Raw genomic sequence first — 27,761 nt, forward strand, 5'->3', positions numbered from 1 at the left:
ATGGGGACAGGGAGGAAGAGTGAAGGGTCAGGCGTCTGCCTCCCCCCAGGCCTTCACACTCGGAGGCCACCATGGGAGGGAGGGACAGCAGGTGGGTGTGGGCCTCAGATGTCCCACCAGGATGCCATGTGCGTCCCCGCACTGAGCTCTTTCCTTCCTGCTTCTCCTTCTTCCCCATCTCCTGCCCGGAGTTGCTCCCTGGTAGGCTGAGCTCTGGCCTCCTCTTGTCCCCATGCCATGGAAGGGCAGCGGCTGGTGTCCCAGGCCAGCCTGTCTGGAGCCTCCCTGTGGGTCTCACAGCTCCCTTCCCCTGGTAGTGTCCTCCCATGGTGCAGAGACCTAAAAATTACACAAAGTATACATTTGGATTTTTATTTGCTTGCTTTTGCTTTTTGTGGTTGTTTTGTTTGTTTGTTTGTTTTTTGAGACGGAGTCTTGTTCTGTTTACCCATGCTGGAGTGCAGTGGCATGATCTCAGCTCACTGCAACCTCCGCCTGCCAGGTTGAAGCGATTCTCTTGCCTCAGCCTCCCATGTAATTGGGATTACAGACCGCCACCCCTATGCCTGGCTAATTTTTGTATTCTTAGTAGAGACAGTGTTTCTCCTTGTTGGTCAGGCTTACAGGCGCCCACCATTATGCCTGGTAATTTTTGTGTTTTTAGTAGAGACAGGGTTTCTCCATGTTGTTCAGCTGGTCTTGAACTCCCAGTCTGAGGAGATCCACACACCTCGGCCTACCAAAGTGCTGGGATTACAGATGTGAGCCACCGCGCCTGGCCACAGTGTATAAATTTGGAAAGGAGACTTTATTTCTTGTTAAGAGTGACCTGCAGGTGGCCATCCTGCAGCCTGGGAAGAGCAGCCTCTGGGAAACACCAGAGACAGACATTTAGAAGCAGGAGGGGTTGGGGCAGGAGCTTTATGCTGAAGGGGTTGGCTAAACATACATATTCAACAGGCTACAGGAGGAGCTATGAATATTCATGTAGGTGGCTGCAGTCCGTGCTTATTGAACAAACATGTGTGTAACACATGATCCCAGGCGGGCACGGTGGCTCACGCCTGTAATCCCAGCACTTTGGGAGGCTGAGGCAGGTGGATCATCTGAGGTCAGTGTCAGGCCTCTGAGCCGGAGCTAAGCCATTGTAACCCCTGTGAACTGCACATATACATCCAGACGACCTGCAGCAGCCAAGAAGTCTGGAGCAGTCGAAAAACCACAAAAGAAGTGAAACAGCCAGTTTCTGCCTTAACTGATTAACCAACCTTGAGACATTCCACCGTTATGACTTGCTCCTGCCCTGCCCAACTGATCAATCGACCTTATGACACTTCTCCTGGACAATGGGTCTCATGGTCTCCCCACCATGCACCTTGTGACCCCCTCCCCTGCTGACAACAGATGACCACCTTCGACTGTAACTTTCCGCTGCCTACCCAAGTCCTATAAAGCTGCCCCTGTCCTATCTCCCTTCGCTGACTCTCTTTTCAGACTCAGCCCTCTTACACCCAAGTGAATAAACAGACTTATTGCTTACACAAAGCCTGTTTAGGTGGTCTTCTATATGGACACGCGTGACAGTCAGGAGTTCGAGACCAATCTGGCCAATATGGTAAGACCTCGTCTCTATTAAAACTACAAAAATTAGCCAGGCGTGGTGGCGGGTGCCTGTAATTCCAGCTACTCAGGAGGCTGAGGCAGGAGAATCACTTGAACCTGGGAGGTGGAGGTTGCAGTGAGCCGAGATCGTGCCACTGTCCTCCAGCCTGGGAGACAGAGTGAGAGTCCATCTCAAAACAAAAAACAAAAAAACGAACAAAACAAACAAACAAAAATCTAAAAAAAAAAAAAAAAAAAAAAACCAAAAAAAAAAAAAAAAAAAGCCACCGTATAATCCCTCCTCACATTGCGGTGGAGACATTTAAATGTACCACAATTAAGCCTGTATGTCAAAAGGTCCTTTCAGGACATAGAGGCACCGAGATTTTCCAGGTCTGTAAACCACGCAGAACCAGTCCGTGGTCCATGGTCTGTGGTCCATGGTCTTCTGATCTGGAGAAAGTCACTGAAATCAGTGTCTTGTGCAGGGAAAGCAGGAATGAGGGCTGTGGAGCAGGGGCTCTGTGGCTCCGTGTCAGGACGCTGGATGAGCTGTGATTGTTTTCATCTTTATCTGGAGGCAGTGCTTGTTTAGCTGCTAGAGCAAAAGAAAAACTCTGTGGCAGGCAGAACAGAGTTTACTGTTGAAGTGTGGGCTGTGTGACCTCACCCTTGCCTGGCACGGCCTGAGGTCCTGGTTGTGATTTGGTATCTTATTGCCATGAAGAGTCTGTTCTGGTTCTGCCCGTCTTACGATTCTGTTTTAACATTACCGCTGGTCAGTTGTGTCTAAACTGCAAAAGGGTGGGGTGATAATGAGGCGTGCCCGACCTCCCCTCCCATCACACCCGGGAACTCAGTTTTAAGGTTTTTCTGAGATACCCTTGGCCACTAGGGACCAAAGCTAGTGGGGGGATCGGGGGGGCCAAAGATTTTAGTTTTACTTCATAGGCCTGAAGACTAAGCTCTGATTTGTTTGTATTTAATCTTGTCCAGAATCCTATCTAAGGGATCTGGGGACTCATGCCTTACAAACCACACATCCTCATCAGAGGGGTTCTATTTTTATTTTATTTTATTGTATTTTAATTGAGGCCGAGTTTTGCTCTTCTTGCCCAGGCTGGAGTGCAATGGTGCGGTCTCGGCTCACTGCAACCTCCGCCTCCCGGGTTCAAGCAATTCTCCTGTCTCAGCCTCCCAAGTAGCTGTCATTATAGGTGCCCGCCACCGCGCCTGGCTAATTTTTGTATTTTTAGTCGAGACAGGGTTTCACCATGTTGGCCAGGCTGGTCTCAAACTCCTGACCTCAGGTGATCCACCCGCCTCAGCCTCCCAAAGTGCTAGGATTACAGACATGAACCACCGCGCCTGGCACAGGTGGGTTTTATTTAACCCTGTACATTGTGAGTTACTTTCCAATCTGACTCAGGCACAACATTATGTGACAAAGAAAAAAGACAAAATATTTTACCCCAAAACATGTTTCTTTGCCATATCGTGAAAAGGCCCTGCAAAGTTGTCCTTCGTGGGGGAAAGTTTGCATCTGTAAAGAATCTCTATTAATATAGCTGGATCTTTTCTTCTAGGCCCTCCCAGTCCTAAACAGATTAATTAATTGCACCTTTTAAAGACCTGAATGGGAAACATTTGTCATCTATTGTCTCTAAGGGCAGCCACTATGAGACTTCAAAAGAACCTTGGTCTCCACAGTCTTTTATCTTAACCTGAACATTTCCTTTCTGTGGATGCCAGGTCTCTAGACAAACTCACCCAATCGTCAACCAGAAAACGTTTCAATTTATCTGTAGCCTGGAAGAGCCCCAGCCCTCCTCCCCTCACTTTGAGTTGTACGACCTTTCTGGACCAAACCAATGTATTTCTTTTCTTTTCTTTATTTTGAGACGGAGTCTTGCTCTGTCACCCAGACTGGAGTACAGTGGCGTGGTCTTGGCTCACTGCAACCTCTGCCTCCTGGGTTCAAGTGATTCTCCTGCCTCAGTCTCCCAAGTAGCTGGGATTAAATGTGCCCGCCACCACACCTAACTAATTTTTTGTATTTTTAGTAGAGACGGGGTTTCACCATGTTGGCCAGGCTGGTCTTGAACTCCTGACCTCGTGATCCACCTGCCTCGGCCTCCCAAAGTGCTGGGATTATAGGCATGGGTCACCGCGCCCAGCTTCTGTATTTCTTAAATGTATTTGATTGATATCTCATGCTTCTCTAAAATATATAAAACCAAATTCTTATCTAGGGGGTCTGGGGAGTCATGCCGCACCTCTACCACCTTGGATACATGTTCTCAGGGCCTCCTGAGCGCTGTGTCACGGCCCATGGTCACTGGTATTTGGCTCAGAACACATCTCTTCAAATATTTTACAGAGTTTGACTCTTTTCGTTGACAGGCCCAAGACCCAGGTGCCTACTCCCTGTCTCCTCTGAGGGCTCGAGCTTCCGGTTCTCCAGCGCCTCTGGTTCCTGGTTGCCCTTCTACTTTCTGTTCTGCTTTCTCGAAAAGCTCTGGGCATCTCAAGCCTCCCTGTGGTACCCAATTCTACTTTTTATTGAAAATCTCACTTAAACACCAACTTGATCACTGATCAAGTTTTCTTGGCTCTTTCTCTTTCACGTTCCCTAGGCTGTGTCCTAGCCCAGTGGTGCACTGTTGGGAGGGATTTGACAAAGGAGGGGCATGAGCAGGAGGGAGGGCTGGGTGCTCTTGGGTGCAGGAGGGTGGGCTGGGTGGAGCACCAAGGAAGATCTGGGTGGAGGGGCTGTGAGGGTCAGGTCGAGACTCCCCTGGGAGACAGACACGCAGGACAGGAACCCCTGCACTCCCCACTCAGGCCCGCCCACAATGACTGCAGCTTGTTGCCGTGCTGCCCTGTTTCTCCCAAAAATCAGTATATTGAAGCCCTAACCCCTCTACCTCAATGTGTGCTTGTATTTGGAGACAGGTCCTTTTCAACAGATGACTGATTAATTAATTAATTAATTAATTTTTTTGGAGACGGAGTCTTACTCTGTCACCCAAACTGGAGTGCAGTGGCACCATCTCGGCTCACTGCAACCTGTGCCTCCCTGGTTCAAGCGATTCAAGCCTCAGCCTCCAGAGTTGCTGGGATTCCAGGTGTCCACCACCACACCCAACTACTTTTGGAATTTCAGTAGAGATGGGGTTTCACCATGTTGGCCAGGCTGACCTCCACCTCCGCCACCTTGGCCTCGCAAAGTGCTGGGATTACAGGCGTGCGCCACCACACCCAACCCAAATTAATTAATTAATTATTATTATTATTTTTTATATGCAGTCTCACTCTGTCTTCCAGGTTGGAGTGCAATGGCGCGATCTCGGCTCACTGCAACCTCTGCCTTCCAGGTTCCAGCGATTCTCCGGCCTCAGCCTCCCGAGTAGCTGAGATTACAGGCGTCCACTACCACGCCCAGCTAATTTTTTGCATTTTTAGTAGAGACGGGGTTTCACCATGTTGACCAGGCTTGTTTCAAACTCCTGACCTCAAGTGATCCTCTGGCCTCGGCCTCCCAAAGTGGTAGGATTACATGTAGGCATGAGCCACCACGCCCGGCCGAGATGATTAATTTAAATGAGACCTCTACTGTGGGCACAAATTTACTTGGCTGGTGTCCATAAAGGAGGAGGTCTGCCAGGTGCTGTGGCTCTTGCCTGTAATCTCAGCACTTTGGGAGGCCGAGGTGGGCAGTCAGGAATTCGACACCAGCCTGGCCAACATGGTGAAACCCCATCTCTACTTAAAAATACAAGAATTAGTGGAGAGTGGTTCGGGGCACCTGTAATCCCAGCGACTCAGGAGGATGAGGCAGGAGAATCGCTTGAACTTGGGAGGTAGAGGCTGCAGTGAGCAGTGATCGTGCCATTGCACTCCAACCTGGGCAACAGAGTAAAACTCCGTCTCAAAAAAAAAATAAAAGATCAGGTACGGTGGCTCATACCTGTAATCCCAGCACTTTGGGAGGCCGGGGAGGGTGGATCACCTAAGCTCACGAGTTCGAGACGAGCCTGAGAAAAATGGAGAAACCCCCTTCTCTACCAAAACTACAAAATTAGCCAGGCGTGGTGGCGCATACCTGTACTCCCAGCTACTCAGGAGGCTGAGGCACAAGAATCGCTTGAACCCTGAAGGTGGAGGTTGCAGTGAGCCAAGATTGTGCCATTGCACTCCAGCCTGAGCAACAAGAGTAAAACTCAGTCTCAAAAAAAAAAAAAAAAAAAAGATGATATTTGGAGGCAGAGAGACCCCAGTGGTGCAGGTGCACAGAGGAAAGGCCACAGAGGACACAGCCAGAAAGAGGAGCAGCCTCAGAGCAAACAACCCCACCCACCCCTCAAACTAGGACCTGCAGCCTCCAGATCTGCGAGAAAATAAATGCCTGCTGTGTGGACACCTGGCCCGGGACATCTTCTATGGAGGCCAGAGCATGAAGGGTCATTTTTATAGAGTCATTCTCTAATAACTTACATCTGCCTTGAAAATGTCAAGTCAAATTTAAAGTGTGGAGAAGAGCCTTTAAATTTCACATTTCATTTGCAAAGAAATAATTGTAATTTGGGACATACACGCAGTCCGGGTGGTGTTCACCGGAGGTTGCCGGAGAACAAAGAGACGGCAACACGTTTTATGAAAAGGAGAAATGGGCTAGGCGCTGTGGCTCATACCAGCAATCCCAGCAATTTGGGAGGCCAAGGAGGGCGGATCACCTGAGGTCAGGACATTAAGACCAGCCTAAGCCAGGACTGGTGGCTCACACCTGTAATCCCAGCACTTTGGGTGTCCGAGACGGCTGGATCACCAGGTGAGGAGTTCAAGACCAGCCTGACCAAAATGCTGAAACCCCATCTCTACTAAAAACACAAAAATTAGCCAGGTGTGGTGGCATGCACATGTAATCCCAGTTACTCGGGAGGCTGAGGTAGGAGAATAGCTTGAAACTGGGCGACAGAGGTTGCAGTGAGCCCAGTTCACACCATTGCACTCCAGCCTAGGTGACAGAGCAAGACTTCGTCTCCAAAAAATAAAATAAAAATAAGACTGGCCTGGGCAACATGACGAAACCTGTTTTTACTAAAAATACAAAAATTAGCTGGCGTGGTGGTGCACACCTGTAATCCCAGCTACTCGGGAGGCTGAGACAGGAGAATCACTTGAACAAGGAAGGCAAAGGTTGCAGTGAGCCGAGGCTGCGCCATTGCACTCCAGCCTGGGTGACAGGGCGAGACACCGTTTCAAAAAAAAAAAAAAAAGGAGAAACGTTCTCTTGCCCTTTGGGAAAGCCCGTGGGCACTAGGAAGGGTTGGGAGCTGGGAGGTTCCATTGCTGAGTCGCTGCTTTTGGAGCAAGGAGTCCAAGACTTACAGCCATTTATCGCAGAAGCTATGGATAAAGCTGGTTTCAGGGTACAACGCACAGTTTCGGCAGTCAGGCTTGCAGAGAAGTCCATTTTGGGAGCAATGGTGTGTGGCCTGACTGCTTTTCCTCCCTGGCTCCTGGCCTCTGTTTTAGCTGGGTAGGACATCAATGACTCAATTCATAGGATGAAATTTACAAAGGATGTTTCTCAAAACTTCTGATATTCAATTTACATATATTCATACCCATTTAGGTTGAGTTAATTTATTGATTTATTTTCAGAGGGGGTCTCAATCTGTTGCTCAGACTGGAGTTCTGTGGTGTGATCTCAGTTCACTGCAGCCTCCACCTCCCCAGCTCAAGCAATCCTCCCACTTCAGCCTCCCAAGTAGCTTAAACTACAGGTGCATGGAACCACACCTAGCTTTTTTTTTTTCTGTATTTTTTTTGTAGAGATGGGGCTTTGTCATGTGGCCCAGGCTGGTCTCAAATTCCTGGGCTCAAGCAATTCTCCCAACTCTGCCTGCCAAAGGCATGAGTCACTGTGGCCAGCCTAGACTAAGTTTAATAAGATTTGGTTATGTAGCCGGGTGGGGTGGCTCACGCCTGTAACCCCAGCACTTTGGGAGGCAGAGATGGGCAGATCACCTGAGGTCAGGAGTTCAAGACCAGTCTGGCCAATGTGGTGAAATCCAGTCACTATTAAAAATACAAAAAAAAAAAAAAAAAAAATTAGCTGGACGTGGTGGCAGGCACCTGTTATTCCAGCTACTCAGAGGCTGAGACAGGAGAATCACTTGAACCAGCTAGGTGGAGTTTGCAGTAAGCCGAGATTCAGCCATTGCACTCCAGTCTGGGTGACAGAGCGAAACTCCATCTCAAAAAAAAAAAAAAAAAAAAAAAAATTTTTTTGATTATGCTGGGGAGATGGGAAGATTCAGGTTAGGAGCACCCAGGCTGGGGAAACAGGACTGGGGAGGTGGATGGGTAGCCATAGAAGCAGAAAGGGGCCTCTGAAGGAAGAGCCTGGGAGAGCGGGGAGGAGGTGGTGAGGCAGGGGAGCACAGTGGAATGGCCCTGAGGGCAGGAGGGGCTCAGGATGACCAGGCAAAAGCAGAGCTGGTCCAGGGTGGAGGGGAGGCCCACGTAGCATGAGCAGGAGGCTAGAGGAGACAGACCATGAGGCCCGGGGAGACCCCTCACTGAAGAATCTTCCGTAGGTGTCTTTCCAGAAATCGAAAGTTGGTATTTATTCCCTTCCAAGGCTTGAATGGCTCACCATCATCGCACACAAAGTTTTCCCAACAATATTTAAAATCTGAGAAAAAACGAGGAGAAAGCAGTGAGGACCCAGCAGGCCTCTATCCAGGCCCTGGTCCCTCCCCTCCCAGGCCAGGTCTCCTGGCTGCCAGTTACAGTGGACGCTGGCCCCATCCCTGCAGGCTTCCCGGGGACACTGTCCCGCCCCACGGCATTGGAGACTCACCTGCCCCTCATGCTGTCCCTCCCGCACCCGCTCTCCTCAGCCCCCCACATCTCACCTTCGTAGCCCATGATCTCCACGGAGGCCCCTTCCTCACTTAGGCTGCGGAGCCCCTCCTGGTAATCTGTATCCCAGAAGTAGTAGAGGCGGGCGGTATAGATGGTGAGCTGCACGTTGCTGTACCTGGCCAGGAACTCGGCCACCTCCCCTGCACACTCTGGACAAGGGCTCCAAGATGTGTACCAGGTGACCTGGTAGTTTTTCTTAGGAGACAGTGGGTTGTCGCGGAACCAAGAGAGGAAGCACCTTTCTGCATGACAATGGGTCTCAGGATCAACCTGGGGAAGGAGGAGGAGGAGAGCAGGGGGAGCTCAGACCAGGAGAGGGAGGAGTGCAGGGGTGGGGCGATGGGAGCAGAGGGCGGGCCTGGAGCCCCAGGGCGTTTCCTTATTTATTTATTTTTGGGACATGGTCTCTCTCTGTTGCCCAGGCTGGGGTGCAGTGGTGCCATCTGGGCTGACTGCAGCCTCGACCTCCCAAGCACAAGGAATCTTCCCACCTCAGCCTCCCGATTAGCTGAGGTTGCAGGTGTGTGCTGCCACGCCTGTCTAAATTTTTTTTTGTAACGTTTGTGGAGACATAGTTTCGCCATGTTGCCTTGGCTGTTCTTGAACTCTTGGGCTCAAGCGATCCTCCTGCCTCAGCCTACCAAATTTCTAGGACTATGAGCATAAACCACACGCACGACCTTATTTTATTTCTTTACTTTTCATTTTTCTGGGTACATAGTAGGCCCCAGGGCGTTTTATTCATTGAGTTTCCCTTATTCCATTCTTCTCCTTCCTTTTTATTTTTTTGTTTTTATTTTTTACGAGATGGAGCCTTGCTCTGTCATGCAGGCAGGAGAGCAGTGGCGTGATTTCAGCTCATTGCAACTTCTACCTCCTGGGTTTTTTTTTTTTTTTTTTTTGAGACAGACTCTCAGTCCGTCGCTCAGGCTGGAGTGCAGTGGCGCAATCTCAGTTCACTGCAACCTCCACTTTCCGGGTTCAAGCAGTTCTCCTGCCTCCGCCTCCCGAGTAGCTGGGACTACAGGCGCCCGCCACCACGCCTGGCTAATTTTTATAGTATTAGTAGAGATGGGGTTTCACCATGTTAGCCAGGCTGGTCTCAAACTCCTGACCTCATGATCTGCCGGCCTCGGCCTCCCAAAGTGCTGGGATTACAGGCGTGAGCCACTGGGCTCGGCCCCTTCCTTCTTTATTTTATTGAGTCTTTCCCTGTTTCATCATGCCCTCAAGCGTAAATTCTGGCATCCTTTCCCCCAGGCATCCACTAACCAGGCATCCTCAGCCCCTGCTGTGGCCTGGCCGTGTGGGGTCTGTCTTGTTCCCTGTCTGCCTTCCTGCTATGGAGCTCACTGGACCAGCATTGCTCATGGAGTTGAAGGTTGGCCAAAGGGGCTACTGAGCACTTGAAATGGGGCTCTGATTAGAAACGTTGGTACGTGAACAATACACAGCTCATTTCAAAATCTCATTGTGGGAATAGACAAACTTTAACTCCCTCATGAGGCATTTTATATTAAGTATATGTTGAAATCATATGTGAGATAATGGAGCTAATGCAGACATTAAAATGTTTTCCACCAGTTCTTGCCGCCTTTTAAGCGTGTGGGGACTGGAAACACTTGTGCTTCACTCCTCAGTCCTGGGTGTTTCTGAGGCCAGCACTGCTGTAGGCCAGGCCTGCCCAGCACATAGACAACTCCCACCGCAAACACACTCTGAAAAGTCTCCTGCCAGGGCGGAGGGGACTGCAGGGGTGGGTGGGACACGACAGGGTGGGTGAGAGGTCAGTGGCCCGTGTGGACAAGATTTTGGGAAAGAAAGTCAAGAGTGAGGGTGCTGGGCTCTAAGCAAGGCCTTTTGGGAAGAGACAAACCCCCTCCACCATCCGATCCCAGGAGAGTCAGGGAGGAAGATCTGGGCCATGGACTTAAAAAATGTGGGAGGAGGTTGGGCGCGGTGGCTTATGCCTGTAATCCTAGCACTCTGGAAGGCCGAGGGGGGCGGTTCACGTGAGGTCAGGAGTTCGAAACCAGCCTGGCCACCATGGTGAAACCGTGTCTCTACTAAAAGTAGAATAAAAATTAGCCGGGTGTGGTGGCGGGCACCTGTAATCCCAGCTACTCAGGAGGCTGAGGCAGGAGAATCGCTCGAACCCAAGAGGCAGAGGTTGCCTGAGAGAGACTCTGTCTCAAAAAAAAGAAAAAAAGAAAGACATGTAAGAGGAAAATATACACAGGAGAGCCAACGCCAGGCACATCACTTATTGTGTTTTCTGCATTCCCAGCTGCTTAGCTCCTATTTGGGGTGTAACTAGGACTTTGGCACTACCTGGTTTCGGAAGACGCCCGTCCTCCAGGGGACAGTTGAGCGCTGCTTTATAATTTCCACAGCGAAGCACAGCCAGGTTTCATTCCGATCATAGGCTGTCCGTAGGTTTTTAAAGTGGAAGTAGAATATGTGTGGATACATTGCCTCCATCGGGTTTCTGAGGGCACAAGAGAGAAACCCCAATGCAGAGACCCCCCTCCTCGGAGTCCTGGGGGCTGATGCCCACTGAACACCACTTCCTGGACGGCCCTGGGCTCTGGGCCTCCCCCATCCCTCCGCAGCCCTGAGAATGTCTGCTGCTTTCCCAGGCAGGAAGATTGGGAGAGAGAAAGAGGAGGGGATACTGGGGATACTGGCAGGGGCAGCAGGGCCGGGGTGTCCTCTCCCAGCTGGAACCCAGGGCTGCAATGGGACACCCTCAACCTCCCAGTTTTCTGCCACACAACCCATTAGGAAAATGCAACAGACAATAAAACTTTTCACCCTGAAATAGTTGCTTGAACATTTCAGCTCAATGCCTTCCCCACATTTTACCTTCTGATGATGATGATGATGATTTTTATATTGGGATCACACCAAATTTATTCTTTTTTTTTTTTTTTTTTTTTTTTTTACATAGGGTCTCACTCTTTCACCCAGGGGCTGCCTAGCAGGTGCAGTGGCTGTCTTTCGGCTCACTGCACTCTCTCCATCTAATGGTTTCAAACGATTCTCCTGCCTCTCAGCCTCCCAAGTAGCTGGGAACCATAGAGCCCACCACCACACCTGTCTAATTTTTTGTATTTTTAGTAGAGATGGGGTTTTACCATGTTAGCCAGGATGGTCTTGAACTGCTGACCTTGTGATCCGCCCGCCTCGGCCTCCCAAAGTGCTGGGAGTTGGCGTGAGCCACTGTGCCCTGCCCTAATTTTTGTATTTTAGTAGAGATTAGGTTTCACCATGTTGGCCAGGCTGGTCTTGAACTCCTGATTTCGTGATCTGCCTGCTTCAGTCTCCCAAAGTGCTGGGATGAGAGGCATGAGTCACTGTGCCCGGCCGGCTGAGGCCACTATCCCAAGTGCTGCATATGAGCTCATGGCATGTGCCTGAGGACTGCAGGGACCATCCCTATTTTACAGAGGAGGTGCCAGAGGCGTACAGAGGCCAGGTAATCTGCCCGAGCCACAGAGCTGGGGCAGCAGATCGAGCTGGGGCCCCTTTCCATGCCAGCCCTGTCCGGCCTCTGCATCACCGGCCTGCAGCGGGGAGCTGTCGGGAACTAGGCTCTCTTCTTACTAAACTTTAAAATAAGAGCATTACTCCTGATCATCATATTTTTTCCTACATTCCATCTTACAGGGGTCATTCTAAAAGGCGAATGGTGCTCACGGAGGAGGAGCCTGTGTCTGGGGTCATGTGCATCCTCCTCTGCTCACACTGGAGGCATCTTTGGAAGAAATGGCTTATTTTCTAGTACGGAGACCATTCCTTCCCCCACACCCTCTCCTAAGACTTTGTATTGAAACAAAGTAAATCTTACAGAAATTCCATCAAAGCACTGAGAACAAAATGCCTGATTGCCCCAATCATCCTTTGGTTTAATTCTCCCAGTTCCAGAGCTCAGGAATGGTGGGAAGCACACAGAGGGAGCACCCTCCCAGGGTGGGGAGCACCAACCCGGCGGTGACTTTGACTTTCCCGGAGAGTCTCAGCAGGGGGCCTGGGCTGGGGCAGGTGGGGGAGGCGGCCCATTCAGAAGCAGCAGTGGGGCGACAACATAGCAGGACAAAGAGCCTGACTGGGAGTGGGAGCAGCAGAGGAAGCAGAGAGTAGAGAGCCCAGAGCTAGGGCTGGGGCAGGGGGAGGCCAGGGCTGAGGTCCAGCAGGGCCACCAGACAAGATGAGGCAGCAGAGGCCCTGTGGGCAGAGCGCACAGTGGTCCCTGATCTGGGGCTTCATATGCAGCCTCCTTGGCAGGCTTGTCCTGGCCTTGATGTTAGTCCTGGGCTTGGGTTCTATTTCTATCTTCCAGGGCCCTTGTTCCAGGAGGCACCTGCGCTGTGAGTGACCTCCCAGGCCCATCTGAGTGCAGGCCTCACTCCATGCTGCTTTCTCACCTGGACGGGAGGACCTCCAGAGGGACCCCTGGATCCTGGCCTCAGGAATCATCCCAGGGACGGCCCCACCCAGCAGCTATGTGGTAGGGAGGGAGAGGGAGGGGCAGGTGTCTGCCTCCCCCCATGCCCTCACATTCAGAGACCACCACTGGAGGGAGGAATAGCGGGTGGGAGGTGACCCTCAGATGTCCCCCCACGATGCCACGCGTGCTGCCACACTAAGCTCCTTCCTTCCACATCTCCTGCCCAGTTGTTCCCTGGCAGGCTGAGCTCTTGTCCCTATGTCATGGAAGGGTGGATGCTGGTGTCCCCGGCCACCCTGTCTTGCAGTTTTCTCCTCTGGTCCAAGACCCAGGTGCTCAGTTCCCGTCTCTCTCAAGGGCCTGAGCTCCCTTTCTATGGCCTCTCTGGTCCCTGGTTGCCCTTTTCTATTGTGCTTCCTGGGAGGTTCCTGGCATCTCAAATCTCCCGTTATCCAAACTCACACGGCACGTCTCACTCAACACCTGGCCAAGATTGCGGCGTCTCTGCTAAAATACAAAAGTAGCCCGGCTGTGGTGGCATGCACACCTATAATCCCAGATACTTAGGCTGAGACAGGAGGAATTGCTAGAACCCACGGGAGGCAAGAGGTTGCAGTGAGGCAGGAATCGCTTCCCACAGCACTCCAGCCTGGGCGACTGAGGGAGGGTTATCTCAAAACTTACAAATGGGACCTTGATCACTGGAGGTGGTGGCTCTTTCCTGCATCATCCCTGTAGGGGGATTTGAGAAGTGACAGAGCATGAGCAGGAGACCAGGTTGGAGTGCTGTTGGGTGGGAAAGCCATGGGGTCGCGTGGGGTGCGGCAGAATCTGGAGGGAGGGCTGTGAGGGTCGGCAGGACTTCTGGGAGACAGACACACAGAACCTTGGGATCCTGCACACCACCCAAGCTTGACCCAAAGCCCCCTGGGTCATTGTCATGGGCTAGAATTGTATCTTCCCAACATTGATATGTTGAAGTCCTCATCCCTACCTCCTCACAGGATGGCACTGTATTTGGAGACAGGTCCACTAAAGTGGTGGTTAAATTAACTCATGGTCCTTAGGAACAGGCCCCCTAATCACCTGTCTGACTGGGGACCATAAACAGGGAGGGACATTTAGGGGCAGATAGACCCCTACCAGTTTGCAGGTGCACAGAGGAGCGACCAGAGAGGGACAGGAGGACAGGAGGGCCGCCAGGGACAGCCCGCCCACCCCTCCCACCCTGGACTTGCAGCCTCCCAGATCTGTAAGCAGAAATGCAGGCCCTGTAGTGCCGCCAGGCCATCTTCTATGGCAACACCCGAGAAGCCTGAAGCTCTGTTTCCACGGTGGTGGCTTTCCTTCTCTCAGGGCTCAAGATCTGGCCTTGGATATTGCTCAAAGCTTCTGGCTGTCGGGCATGTAATTCCTTACCCACATCCAGTGTTATGACAACCGTTATGCAAAGGAGATGGAAGGAGCCAGGTGGGGATCCCAGGCTGTTGGGGAGAGCTGACCGAGAAGGGGTGGATGGAGGCTGGAGGAGTCAGGGCCTCACAGGAGGGGCTGAGAGAAGCAGGGGAGGAGGAAGGGAGGTGAGAAAGGGGAGCATAACAGTTAGGGTGAGGGGTGCTGGCAGGGGGCAGGGGAAGAGGGCAGGAGGGGCCTGGCCAGAGGGAGGGCCGGGAGGATGGGCAGGAGGTGGAGGGGCCATGAGACCAGAGGGAGACCACGGGGCAATGGATTACAGGTGCATAATTGTCATCGAATTTGTCCCAAGGCATGAATGACTGACCTTCATTGTACACAAAGTTTTTCCCAGCGGTATGCAAATTCTGACTGACATGAGAGAGGGAGGGTCAGGCTCTCCCCTGACCTGGTCCTGCCCTCCCAGGCTGTCTCCTGGCTGTCAGTTGTGGTGGTACCAGCCCTGCCCTGCAGTGGCCTGCCCTAGGACACCCCAGCCATGGCATTCTGCAAGATCCATCCATCTCTCATGCTGTTCCTCCACTCCGCTCCCCTGACCCCTCCCTCCTCTCACTTCATTTGTCCATGATCTTCCACTTGCTTGAGGCCTGCCTGATGCAGCCCTCGCGGAGGCGCCCTCCATCAATCTCTACCCCAGTAGTAGTAGTATTGGTGAGATAGTCAGGGAGTACATTGGGGTGCTCAGCCAGGAATTCCTGTCTGCCATGCCTGGCCCAGTCGGGCAGGGGTTCAGGATACAAACCAGGTGATCCTGGGCGGCTTGTAAGCAGGGCAGCTGGTTGCCACAGAACGAGAGAGGGAAGCATTTCGTGGTACTGTGGCTGGAAATACCTGGGGAGGAGGGAGCAGGGGCAGGGGGGATGCTGGAAGGGAGCAGGGAGGGCAGGGTGGGGCAGTGGGAGGAGGGAGCCAGCACAGGGGAGCCCAGAGTCTTGCCACTGAAGCTCCTTTCCTCCATCCCCCTGTTTAGTTTGAGTGATTGTCTGCTCCAAAGCTCATGTTCAGTGTTAATTGCTATGTTAATAGCCTTAAGAGGTGGCACCTACAAGCAGCTGTGAGGCTGTGGGGACTGCGCTTGTGATTGCCACTGCTGTGGTTATTTAAGAGGCTGACTTTGGCCCCACTTTTCTGTCTCTTGCCCTCTAGCTGGAGGGGCAGGTCGAACCCAAACTCCCTGCTTCCCTCTTCGGTGGGCGGCAGTGACCCGACGTGAGCCCGCGCTGTCTAGAGCATCCCGACCCAGCTACAGCTTAACCTTCACCCCAGCGTGACTGTACTGCGGCTACCGCCCAGGCCCTGGAAATTACAGTGCCTTGACAGTGGACTTCCAAGCGTCCAGAACTGGGCAGCACATTTCATTTCATTGTCAATGTCCCGTCTCAGTCCTGCTGTTGAAGCATCACCAAGGTGCACCCAAGACGTATTAGCACCGCCCGTTTGGAAGTTGTCCCAGCCCTGTTGGCATTTCGTTATTGGCCAATTCTGGCATCCATTCTCCCCAGGCATCATTCACCAGGCATATCCGGCCCCTGCTGTGGCTGCAGCCCTCTGGGGTCGGCCTTGTTCCCTCCCCTGCCATCTGCTGGAGAAGCCACTGGACCTGCACTGTCCCATGCTGGGGGGCGCACTGGCCAAGGGGCTTCTGTGTGCACCCTGAAGCAGGGCTCTGATGAGAGACCTCAGCACATGAAAAATACACCATACACTGCTCATTTCAGTGTTGGAAGAAACAGAAACTTCACTATCTCACAAATAATTTTATGTTGAAAATCAGTGTTTGAAATGTATGTTAGCTACATTGGATTAAATTAAATATTAAAATTACTTTTACCAGTTTTTGTCGCCTTTTTAGCGTGTGGGGACTGGAAACACTTGTGCTTCACTCCTGAGTCCTGGGTGTTTCCATGGCCAGCACCGCTATGGGAGTCCAGAGCCTGCCCAGCAGCACAGCTCCCTCCCCCAAACACACTTTCTGAAAAGTTTCCACTGCCCCTTGCAGGCTGGGAGGAATCAGGGCAGTGGCTGGGGCAGTCAAGCAGGAAGGTGTGGGCCATGGACTTAAGATATGTGGGAAGTGGAGGCCGGGCGCAGTGGCTCACACCTGTGTTCCCAGCACTTTGGGAGGCCGAGATGAGCGGATCACCTGAGGTCAGGAGTTCAAGGCCAGCCTGGCCAACATGGTGAAATCCCGTCTCTATTAAAAATACAAAAAATTATCTGGGCATGGTGGCAGGCACCTGTAATCCCAGCTATTCAGGCAGCTGAGGCAGGATAATCGCTTGAAACCAGGAGGCGAAAGTTGAATGAGCCAAGATTGAGCCATTGCACTCTAGCCTGGACGACAAGAGCAAAACTCTGTCTCAAAAAAAAAAAAAAAAAAAAAAAGAAATAAATAAATAAGAGAAAAAAAGAAATGTGGGATGTGGCCAGGCACACTGGCTCACGCCTGTAATCCCAGAACTTTGGGAGGCCAAGGCAGGTGAATCACCTGAGATCAGGCGTTCGAGACCAGCCTGCTCAACATGGTGAAAACCCATCTCTACTGAAAATAGTAAAATTAGCCTGGCGTGGTGGTGGGTGCCTGTAGTCCCAGCTACTCAGGACGCTGAGGCAGGAGAATCGCTTGAACCCAGGAGACAGAGGTTGCAGTAAGCCGAGATCGCACCACTGCACTTCAGCCTAGGCGACAGATGGAGACTCTGTCTCAAAATAAATAAATAAATAAGAAAGAAAGAAAAAAAAAAATGTGGGAAAAAAAATACAATTGAGAGGCCGCCACCGGGCATTTTACTTACGTGTTTTCTGCATTCCCAGCTGCTTAGTTCGTACCTACGATTCGACTGAAGTTTGGGTCGTACCTGGCCTTGAAAGACCCCTGTGTCCCAAAGGAGCTTTGAGGGGTCCTCCTTTATTTTCACTTCGTAGCACAGCCAGGTGTAGCTCCGACCATAGAGGATGGGTTCATTTTCAAAGTTGTAGTCGAATGTCTGTGGATCCATCCACTCCATCGGATTTCTGAAGGCACAAGAGAGAAACCGTCCCATACAGAGAGCCCTCCCTGGAGTCCTCGGGGCTCATGTCCACTGAACACAGCTCCTGGGATGGCCCTGGGCCTCCCCCACGCCTCCACAGCCCTGAGAATTTCTGCTGCCTTCCCAGGCAGGAAGAATGAGGGGAGAGGAAGAGGAGGGGATGCTGGCAGGGGCGCCAGGGCCGGGGCGATCTCTCCCAACTCGGGCCCAACTCTGGCCTTTCCAGGGGTACATTCCCCACCCTCTCAGTATTTCTGCCAACCCACTGCCCAGCTCATTAAGAAAATGCAAAAGATAATAAAACTCTTCACCCTTAAAAAATGGCTTTTAGGCCGGGCGCAGTGGCTCAAGCCTGTAATCCCAGCACTTTGGGAGGCCGAGACGGGCGGATCACGAGGTCAGGAGATCGAGACCATCCTGGCTAACAAGGTGAAACCCCGTCTCTACTAAAAAATACAAAAAACAACTAGCCGGGCGAGGTGGCGGGCGCCTGTAGTCCCAGCTACTCGGGAGGCTGAGGCAGGAGAATGGCGTAAACCCGGGAGGCGGAGCTTGCAGTGAGCTGAGATCCAGCCACTGCACCCCAGCCTGGGCAACAGAGCGAGACTCCCTCTCAAAAAAAAAAAATGGCTTTTAACCTTTCAGCTCAATACCTTCCTGATGCTTCACTTTGCATGCTAACATTATTTTAAAATCATGGTTGAACCGATTTCTGAGGCCCAGGCCACTCTTCTAAGTGCTGCGTGGGTATGAGCTCATGTGAGGCTGCCCTAGGCCTGCCGGGGCCATTCCCATCTTACAGAGGAGGGGCCAGAGGTGCAGAGAGGTGGGGTAACCTGCCCAGGCCACAGAGCTGGGGGCAGATGGAGCTGGGGCCCCTTTCCAGGCCAGCCCTGTCCAGTCTCTGCATCACAGGGCCCTGCAGGAGAAAGCTGTTGGGGACTGGGCTCTCTTTTTACTAAATTTTAAAATCGGAACATTTCTCCTGATCATTGCGTTCTTTCTCATATTCCATGTTACTGGTCATGTTCTAAAAGATGAAGAATGACCTTGGAGTGGAACCTGTCTGGGGCCATCTGCTGACTCTGGAGTCATCCTTAGACGATATGATTCATCTTGTGCTTCAGAGATCATTCCCTCCCCACACCCTCTCCTAAGACTTTGTATTTAAACAAAGTAAATCTTACAGAAAGTCCAACAAAGCGCTGTAAACAAAATGCCTGATTGCCCCAATCATCCTTTGGTTCAATTCTCCCAGTTCCTGAGCTCAGGAATGGCGAGAAGCACACCGAGGGAGCGCCCTCTCAGGGCGGGGAGCACCCGCCTGGCCATGACTTTCAGTGGACAGTCTCAGCAGGGGGCCTGGGCTGGTGCAGGTGGGGAAGGTGGCCCATTCAGAAACAGCAGTGGGGCAACCACACAGCAGGGCAAGTAGCGTGGCTGGGAGTGGGGATAGCAGGGAAGCCAGAGGGAAGGAAGTCTGGGGCTGGGGCTGGGGCAGAGGGAGGCCAGGGCTGAGGCCCAGCAGGACCACCAGACAGGAAGGGGCCGGAGGGACCCGGGCGGACTGAGTGGGCAGCGGTACCTGATCTGTGGATTCATGTTCAGCCTCTTAGATATGCTTGTCCCAGTCCCGCTCTTTTTTCTGAAGCGCTGTGGTTTCACTTCCTGCTTACAGCGCCCTTGCAGTTGGGCAGCCCTCCTTAAAATGACCTCCCAGCCAGGCACAGTGGCTCACGCCTGTAATCCCAGCACTTTGGGAGGCTGAGGTCAGGAGTTCCAGACCAGCCTGACCAAAATGCAGAAACCCTGTCTCTACTAAAAATACAAAAATTAGCCGGGTGTGGTGGTGGGCACCTGTAACCCCAGCTACTCGGGAGGCTCGCTTGAACCCGGGAGGCGGAGGTTGCAGTGAGTCAAGATCGTGCCACTGTACTCCAGCCTCGGTGAGAGAGCGAGACTTTGTCTCAAAAAAAAGTGATCTCCCAAGGCCTTGTGAGTCTTGGCCCCTCCCCCTTCCTGTTCTGGCGCTGGTGTGGGAGGCCATGGGATGCTTATCTTACTCAGTCTTTCACCCTGTTTCTGGTTTTCTCTGGGGCCCTCCCCTGTGTAGAGGGACCTGTGACAAAGACAGGCTGCTCCTTGAGGCAGGACCCAAGGCCATTGCAAAGTGAAAGAGAAAGTCATTGCAGCCAGAGGCCTGGAGGTGGGTCCACACTAGGCTGAGCCAGCAGAGCAGACGTCCCTCCCCTGGTGGTCCCGCCCAGCTGGAGCCTCCTCTCCGCCATCAAGACAGACAGGATGATGCCTCTGCAGGGACCCCCAGATCCTGCTCTCAGGTGTCAACCCAGAGACGCCCCCCACCCAGGAGCCAGGGGACAGGGAGGGAGAGTGAAGGGCAAGGCGTCTGCCTCCCCCCAGGCCTTCACACTAGGAGGCCACCATGGGAGTGGGGGACAGCAGGTGGGTGTGGGCCTCAGACGTCCCACCAAGATGTCATGCGCACCCCAAACTGAGCTCTTTCCTTCCTGCTTCTCCTCCTTCCCCATCTCCTGCCCAGAGTTGCTCCCTGGTTGGATGAACTTTTGCCCTCTCTTGTCCCCATGTCATGGAAGGGCAGCGGCTGGTGTCCCAGGCCAGCCTGTCTGGAGCCTTCCTGTGGGTCTCACAGCTCCCTTCCCCTGGTAGCGTGCTCCCATGGTGCAGAGACCTAAAAATTACACAAGGTATACATTTGCAAAGAACACTTTATTTCTTGATAAGGGTGATAGCCTGCAAGGTAGCCATCCTACAGCCTGGGAAAAGCAGCCTCTGGGAAACACCAGATACAGACATTTAGAAACAGGAGGGGTTGGGGCAGGAGCTTTATGCTGAAGAGGTTGGCTAAACATACATATTCAACAGGCTACAGGAGGAGCTATGAATATTCATGTAGGTGGTTGCAGTCCAGGCTTATCAAACAAATATGCATGTAACATATGATCCCAGGCGGGCACAGTGGCTCACACCTGTAATCCCAGCACTTGGGGAGGCCAAGACAGGCAGATCACCTGCGGTCAGGAGTTCGAGAGCAAGCATGGCCAACATGGTGAGATCCCTTCTCTACTAAAACTACAAAATTAATCAGGTGTGGTGACGCATGCCTTTAGTCCCAGGTACTTGGGAGGCTGAAGCAGAAGAATCACTTGAACTCGGGAGGCAGAGGTTGCAGTGAGCCGAGATCGTGCCATTGCACTCCAGCCTGGACAACAAGAGCAAAACTCTGTCTCAAAGAAAAAAAAAAAAAGGTTGATATTTGATATTTGGAGGCAGAGAGACCCCAGAGGTGCAGGTGCATAGATGAAAAGCCACAGAGGACACGACTGGAAGCGACTCCCTGCCAGCCAGGAGAACTGACCTCAGAGAAAACAACTCCACCCAACCCTCGAACTTGGACCTGCAGCCTCCAGATCTGCGAGAAAATAAATGCCCACCGTGTGGACACCTGGCCCGGGGCATCTTCTATGGAGGCCACGGCATGAAGGGGTCATTTTTATAGAGTCTCATTCTCTAATAACTTACATCTGCCTTGAAAATGTCAAGTCAAATTTAAAGTGTGGAGAAGAGCCTCTAAATTTCATATTTCATTAGCAAAGAAAGAATTGTAATTTGGGACATACACGCAGTCCGGGTGGTGTTCACCATGTCGGGAGAACAAAGAGATGGCAATTATAGGAGGAGAAACGTTCTCTTGCCCTTTGGGAAAGCCCGTGGGCACTAGGAAGCGTTGGGAGCTGGGAGGTTCCATTGCTGAGTTGCTGCTTTTGGAGCAAGGAGTCCACGACTTACAGCCATTTATAGCAGAAGCTATGGATAAAGCTGGCTTCAGGGTAAACGCACAGTTTCAGGAGTCAGGCTTGCAGAGAAGTCCATTTCGGGAGCAAAGGCGTGTGGCCTGACTGCTTTTCCTCCCTGGCTCCTGGCCTCTGTTTTAGCTGGGTAGGACATGAATGACCCAATTCGTAGGATGAAATTTACAAAGGATGTTTCTCAAAACTTCTGGTATTAAATTTACATATATTCACACCCATTTAGGTTGAGTTTATTTATTGATTTATTTTCAGGCAGGGTCTCGATCTACTCTGCCCAGACCGGAGTTCAGTGGTGCGATCTCTGTTCACTCCAGCCTCCACCTCCAGGGCTCAAGTAATCCTCCCACTTCAGCCTTCCAAGTAGCTTGGACTACAGGTGCATGCCACCACATCTAGCTTTTTTTTTTTTTTTTGTAGAGATGGGGCTTTGTCATGTGGCCCAGGCTGGTCTCGAACTCCTGGGCTCAAGTGATTCTCCCACCTTTGCCTCCCAAAGTGCTGGGGGATTACAGGCGTGAGTCACCATGCCCAGCCTAGGTTGAGTTTAGTAAGATTTGGTTATGCTGGGGAGATGGGAAGAGCCAGGTTAGGGGCACGCAGGCTGGAGGAATGGGGTCTGAGGGGGTGGATGGGTAGCCATGGAGGCAGAAAGGGGCCTCTGAAGGAAGAGCCTGGGAGAGCGGGGAGGAGGCGGTGAGGCAGGGGAGCACAGTGGAATGGCCCTGAGGGCAGGAGGGGCTCAGGATGACCAGGCAGAAACAGAGCTGGTCCAGGGTGGAGGGGAGGCCCGTGCAGCATGAGCAGGAGGCTAGAGGAGACAGACCATGAGGCCCGGGGAGACCCCTCACTGAAGAATCTCCCGTAGGCGTCTTTTCAGAAATCGAAAGTTGGTGTTTATTCCCTTCCAAGGCTTGAATGGCTCACCATCATCGTACACAAACTTTTCCCAACAATATTTAAAATCTGAGAAAAAACGAGGAGAAAGCAGTGAGGACCCAGCAGGCCTCTCTCCAGGCCCTGGGCCCTCCCCTCCCAGGCCAGGTCTCCTGACGGCCAGTTGCAGTGGACACCAGCTCCGTCCCCACAGACTCCCAGGGGACACTGCCCCGCCCCACGGCATTGGAGACCCACCTGCCCCTCATGCTGTCCCTCCCGAACCCGCTTACCTCAGCCACCCCACATCTCACCTTCGTAGTCCATAATCTTCACAGAGACCCCTTTCTCACTCAGGCTGCGGAGCCCCTGCTGGTAATTCGGATCCTGGGAGTAGTAGAGGCGGGCGGTATAGATGGTGAGCATCACATTGTTGTGCCTGGCCAGGAACTCGGCCACCTCCCCGGCACACTCTGGGCAAGGGCTCCAAGATGTGTACCAGGTGACCTGGTAGTCTGTGTTAGGAGACAGTATGTCCTTGCAGAACCAAGAGAGGAAGCACCTTTCTGCATGACAATGGCTCTTAGGATCGACCTGGGGAAGGAGGAGGAGGAGAGCAGGGGAGCTCAGACCAGGAGCAGGAGAAGTGCAGGGGTGAGGCAATGGGAGCAGAAGGTGGGCCAGAGCCCGGGGGCGTTTCCTTATTTATTTATTTTTGAGGCAGGGTCTCTCTCTGTTGCCCAGGCTGGGGTGCAGTGGTGCAATCTGGGCTGACTGCAGTCTTAACCTTCCAGGCACAAGGAATCTTCCCACCTCAGCCTCCCAATTAACTGGGACTGCAAGTGTGTGCTGACACACACCTGCCTAATTTTTTGGTAATTTTTGTAGAGACGGGGTTTCACCATGTTGCCCAGGCTCGTCTCAAACTCTTGGGCTCAAGCGATCCTCCTGCCTCAGCCTCCCAAAACTCTGGGACTATGAGGGTAAACCACATGCACGGCCTTATTTTATTTTTTTACTTTTCATTTTTCCGGGTACATAGTAGGCCCCAGGGTGTTTTATTTATTGAGTTTCCCTTGTTCTATCCTTCTCTTTCCTTCTTTATTCTTTTATTTTTATTTTTTTCTGAGATGGAGTCTTGCTCTGCCACCCAAGCTGGAGTACAGTGGCACAATCTTGGCTCACTGCAACCTCTGCCTCCCAGGTTCAAGCGATTCTCCTGCCTCAGCCTCCTGAGTAGCTGGGATTACAGGCACCCACCACCACACCTGGCTAATCTTTGTATTTTTAGTAGAGATGGGGTTTCATCATGTTAGCCGGGCTGGTCTCGAACCCCTGACCTCATGATCTGCCTGCCTCAGCCTCCCAAAGTGCTGGGATTACAGGCATGAGCCTCTGCACCGTGCCCGGCCCCTTCCTTCTTTATTTTATTGTGTCTTTCCCTGTCTCATAGACTCATGTGTGAATTCTGCCATCTTTTCTCCCAGGTATCCATTCACCAGGCATCCTCAGCCCCTGCTATGGCTTAGCCCTCTGGGGTCTGCCTTGTTCCCTGCCTGCCTTCTGCTGAGGAATCAGGGCAGTGGCAGGGGCAGCCTCACGAGCCCAGCAGTGACCGGTCCAGACACAGAGCTGGACACCACACCCCCTGCTTCCCACAGCTGCTGTTTCCTGAGGACTGCCGGATGCACAGCTCCATGACAAGATTTTGGGAAACAAAGTCAAGAGTGAGGGTGCTGGGCGCTAAACAAGGCCTTTCGGGAAGAAGCAAAACCCCTCCACGATCTGATTCCAGGAGAGTCAGGGAGGAAGATCTGGGCCACGGACTTCAAAAATGTAGGGAGGAGGCCAGACATGGTGTCTCACGCCTGTAATCCTAGCACATTGGGAGGCCAAGGCTGGTGGATCACTTGAGGTCAGGAGTTCGAAACCAGCCTGGCCAACATGGTGTAATCCCATTTGTACTAAAAATACAGAAAAATTAGCTGGGTGTGGTGGCAGGCACCTGTAATCCCAGCTACTCGGGAGACTGAGGCAGGAGAATCGCTTGAACCCAGGAAGCAGAGGTTGCCGTGAGCTGAGATAGCGCCACTGCATTCCAGTCTGTAACAGAGCGAGACTCCATCTCAGAAAAAAAAAAAAGAAAGAAAAAAGAAAAAAAAAAAAACATGTGGCAAGAAAGTACACACAGGAGAGCCCGCACCAGGCACATCACTTATTGTGTTTTCTGCATTCCCAGCTGCTCAGCTCCTATTTGGGGTGTAACTAGGACTTTGGTGCTACCTGGTTTTGGAAGACGCCCCTCTCCCAGGAGACAGTTGAGCGCTGCTTTATAACTTCCACGGTGAAGCACAGCCAGGTTTCGTTCCGATTGTTGGCTTCCCATAGGTTTTTAAATTGGAAGTAGAATGTGCCTGGATACATTGCCTCCACTGGGTTTCTGAGGGCACAAGAGAGAAACCCCAATGCAGAGACCCCTCCGCCGGAGTCCTGGGGGCTGATGCCCACTGAACACCACTCCCTAGACGGTCCTGGGCTCTGGGCCTCCCCCATCCCTCCGCAGTCCTGAGAATGTCTGCTGCTTTCCCAGGCAGGAAGATTGGGAGAGAGAAAGAGGAGGCGATGCTGGTAGGGGCAGCAGGGCTGCAGTGACCTCTCCCAGCTGGAACCCCAGCTCTGGGGCTACCAATGGGACACCCTCAACCTCCCAGTTTTTCTGCCACACATCTCCCAACCCATCAGGAAAATGCAACAGACAATAAAACTCTTCACCCTGAAATAATTGCTTGAACATTTCAGCTCAGTTCCTTCCTCCCATTTCACCTGTCCGATGATGATATCACACTGAATTCCCCAGGCCAAGGCTACCTTTATTTATTTATTTTTTTTAAGATGGTATCTCGCTCTGTCCCCCAGGCTGGAGTGCAGTGGCACAATCTCTGCTCACTGCAACCTCCGGCCCCCGGGTTCAGGGATTTTCCTGCCTCAGCCTCCCAAGTAGCTGGGATTACAGACGCCCGCCACCACCCCTGGCTAATTTTTTGTATTTTCAGTAGAGACGGGCTTTCACCATGTTAGCCAGGCTGGTCTCGAACTCCTGACCACAAGTGATCCACCCGCCTTAGCCTCCCAAAGTGCTAGGATTACAGGTATAAGCCACCGTGCCCTGGGTAAAATAAGGGTATTTGTCCTAATCATCATATTTTTTCTACATTCCATGTTACCAGGGTCATTTTTAAAGGGGAATGGTGCTCACGAAGGAGGAGCCTGTGTCTGGGGTCATGTGCATCCTCCTCTGTTCACACTGGAGGCATCTTTGGAAGAAATGACTTATTTTCTGGTACAGAGACCATTCCCTCCCCCACACCCTCTCCTAAGACTTTATATTGAAACAAAGTAAATCTTACAGAAATTTCATCAAAGTGCTGAGAATAAAATGCCGGATTGACCCAATCATCCTTTGGTTCAATTCTCCCAGTTCCAGAGCTCAGGAATGGTGGGAAGCACACAGAGGGAGCACTCTCCCAGGGCGGGGAGCACCAGCCCGGTGGTGACTTTCTGGGGAGAGTCTCAGCAGGGGGCCTGGGCTGGTGCAGGTGGGGAAGGTGGCCCATTCAGAAGCAGCAGTGGGGCGACCACACAGCAGGGCAAGGAGCCTGGCTGGGAGTGTCGGCGGCGGGGGAGACAGAGGGGAGGGAGCCCAGAGGTGGGGCTGGGGCAGGGGGAGGCCAGGGCTGAGACCCAGCAGGACCACTAGGCAGGAAGGGGCAGGAGGGGCCTGGCAGACAGAGCGGGCAGAGGTACCTCATCTGTGGATTCATGTTCAGCCTCTTAGATACGCTTGTCCAGTCCCACTCTTTTCTGAAGTGCTGTGGCTTCTCTTCCCGTTTACAGAGTCCTTGCAGTTGGGCAGCCCTCTTTAAAGTGACCTCCCAGGGCCTTGTGAGTCATGGCCCCTCCCCGTTCCTGCTCAGGCACTGGTGTGGGAGACCCTGGGGTGCTTTACGTTTCTCTGACTCTGGCCCTCTTTCTGGTTTTCTTCTGGCCCCTCCCACTGGCAGAGGAACCTCAGACAAAGACAGGCTGCTCTGTCTTTATCTGTCTTGGGCAGGACCCAACAGAATTGCAAAGAGAAAGAAAGAGAAAGAGAAAGGCATTGCAGCCAGAGCCTGGGAGGCGGGTCCAGACCAGGCTGAGAGAGGGGCAGGTGCCCCCTTGCCTGGTGGACGGACAGGCTGGAGCCCCCTCTCCACCGCCCCCTCCCCAGCCCTAATGTGTGCCCAGAACTTTGAGCAGCACCTCCCTGTTGAGTGAGGGAGGTTTGGAGACTCCAGTGGGGAAGGAAGTGTGGACTCGGCACAGCACAAGTGAAGGCTTAGGTGTGCCTCAAGTTCCCAGCTGTGTGCTGGGTCCATTGCATGCCTTCCCTCTTCCAACCTCCCAGCTTCCAGAAGGTGGGGCGCAGGTCAGCCCCTCAGAGGTGTGGGCGGAGGATTACCCAGGTGCTGAGGCAAGAGACTGAAGGCACAAACTGTTTCAGTATAGTAAAGAATATACTTACAATAAGAATAGTTATAATACAAATTAGATGTAGAGATCATCATGGACATTATCAATCATTAGTATAGACATTAATCATTAGCTTTTAATATTACTCTTTATTACTCTTTAATATTACGCTCCTTTATTAAGAGTAATATCAATATTATTATGTAACTGGTGGGTATATGGTCAAGTGCTGAAGGGATGTTGTGAGAAGTGACCGAGAATACAAGAGGTGAGCCCTCTGTCCCACCTGCGTAAGGGCCACTTGAAGGCTCCTTGGTCAAGCGGTGACGCCCCTGCCAAGAGAGCACCCGTTACTTAGCAGACCGGGAAAGGGAGTCTCCCTTTTCTTGGAGGAGTCAGAGAACGCTCTGCTCCACCCGTTTCTTGTGGGAGGCTGGATCTTATCCAGGCCTGCCCGCAGTCATCCGGAGGCCTAAACCCCTCCCTGTAGTGCTGTGCTTTAATGGTCATGCTCCTTGTCCATTTTCATGTTCCTCACGTACTCCTGGTTCCTCTTTGAAGTTCTTAGAAGATAGTGGTAGAAGAAATAGTGAAAGCCTTGAAGTCTTTGATCTTTCTGATAAGTGCATAGAAGAAAACGCTGACGTATGCCGCCTTCCCTCTCTGCTTTGACTACCTGTAGGGAAGGGCCCCCTGTTCTATGATGACGTTACTTCCTTGACCTTATCAATCACTTGGACGATTCACCCTCCTAACCCTGCCCCCTTGTTTTGTGTGCAATAAATAACAGTGCGCCCAACCATTTGGGGCCACTACTGGTCTCCACGTCTTGGTGGTAGTGGTCCCCCGGGCCCAGCTGTTTTCTCTTTATCTCTTTGTTTTGTGTCTTTATTTCTTACAATCACTCGTCTCCATACATGGGGAGAATACCTGCTAAGCCCCATAGGGCCGGACCCTACATCAGGGACTGCTGATCCCCTCCCCACTATTAGCCTATAGTCCTGCCACGTCCCCCTCACCAAGATGGTAGAGATA

General features: G+C 52.2%; 2 protein-coding genes across 2 annotated transcripts; both read right to left on the reverse strand.

Moving 5' to 3' along the window:
* Positions 1-7,861: 7,861 nt before the first annotated feature.
* Positions 7,862-15,981, reverse strand: APOBEC3D (apolipoprotein B mRNA editing enzyme catalytic subunit 3D). Its single transcript, XM_031656117.1, is given in 7 exon segments — positions 7,862-8,305; positions 8,529-8,808; positions 10,870-11,032; positions 14,696-14,787; positions 14,789-14,812; positions 15,204-15,292; positions 15,975-15,981. Coding segments are annotated over 7 exon segments (774 nt in total). The 3' UTR covers positions 7,862-8,186.
* A 5,895-nt stretch (positions 15,982-21,876) lies between these two features.
* APOBEC3C (apolipoprotein B mRNA editing enzyme catalytic subunit 3C) lies at positions 21,877-26,140 on the reverse strand. Its single transcript, NM_001346000.2, is given in 4 exon segments — positions 21,877-22,307; positions 22,532-22,811; positions 24,501-24,657; positions 26,022-26,140. Coding segments are annotated over 4 exon segments (573 nt in total). The 5' UTR covers positions 26,039-26,140; the 3' UTR covers positions 21,877-22,188.
* Positions 26,141-27,761: the final 1,621 nt, after the last annotated feature.

Source organism: Papio anubis, chromosome 16, assembly GCF_008728515.1.
Source record: "Papio anubis isolate 15944 chromosome 16, Panubis1.0, whole genome shotgun sequence".
In the NCBI taxonomy this organism is placed as follows: Eukaryota; Metazoa; Chordata; class Mammalia; order Primates; family Cercopithecidae; genus Papio; species Papio anubis.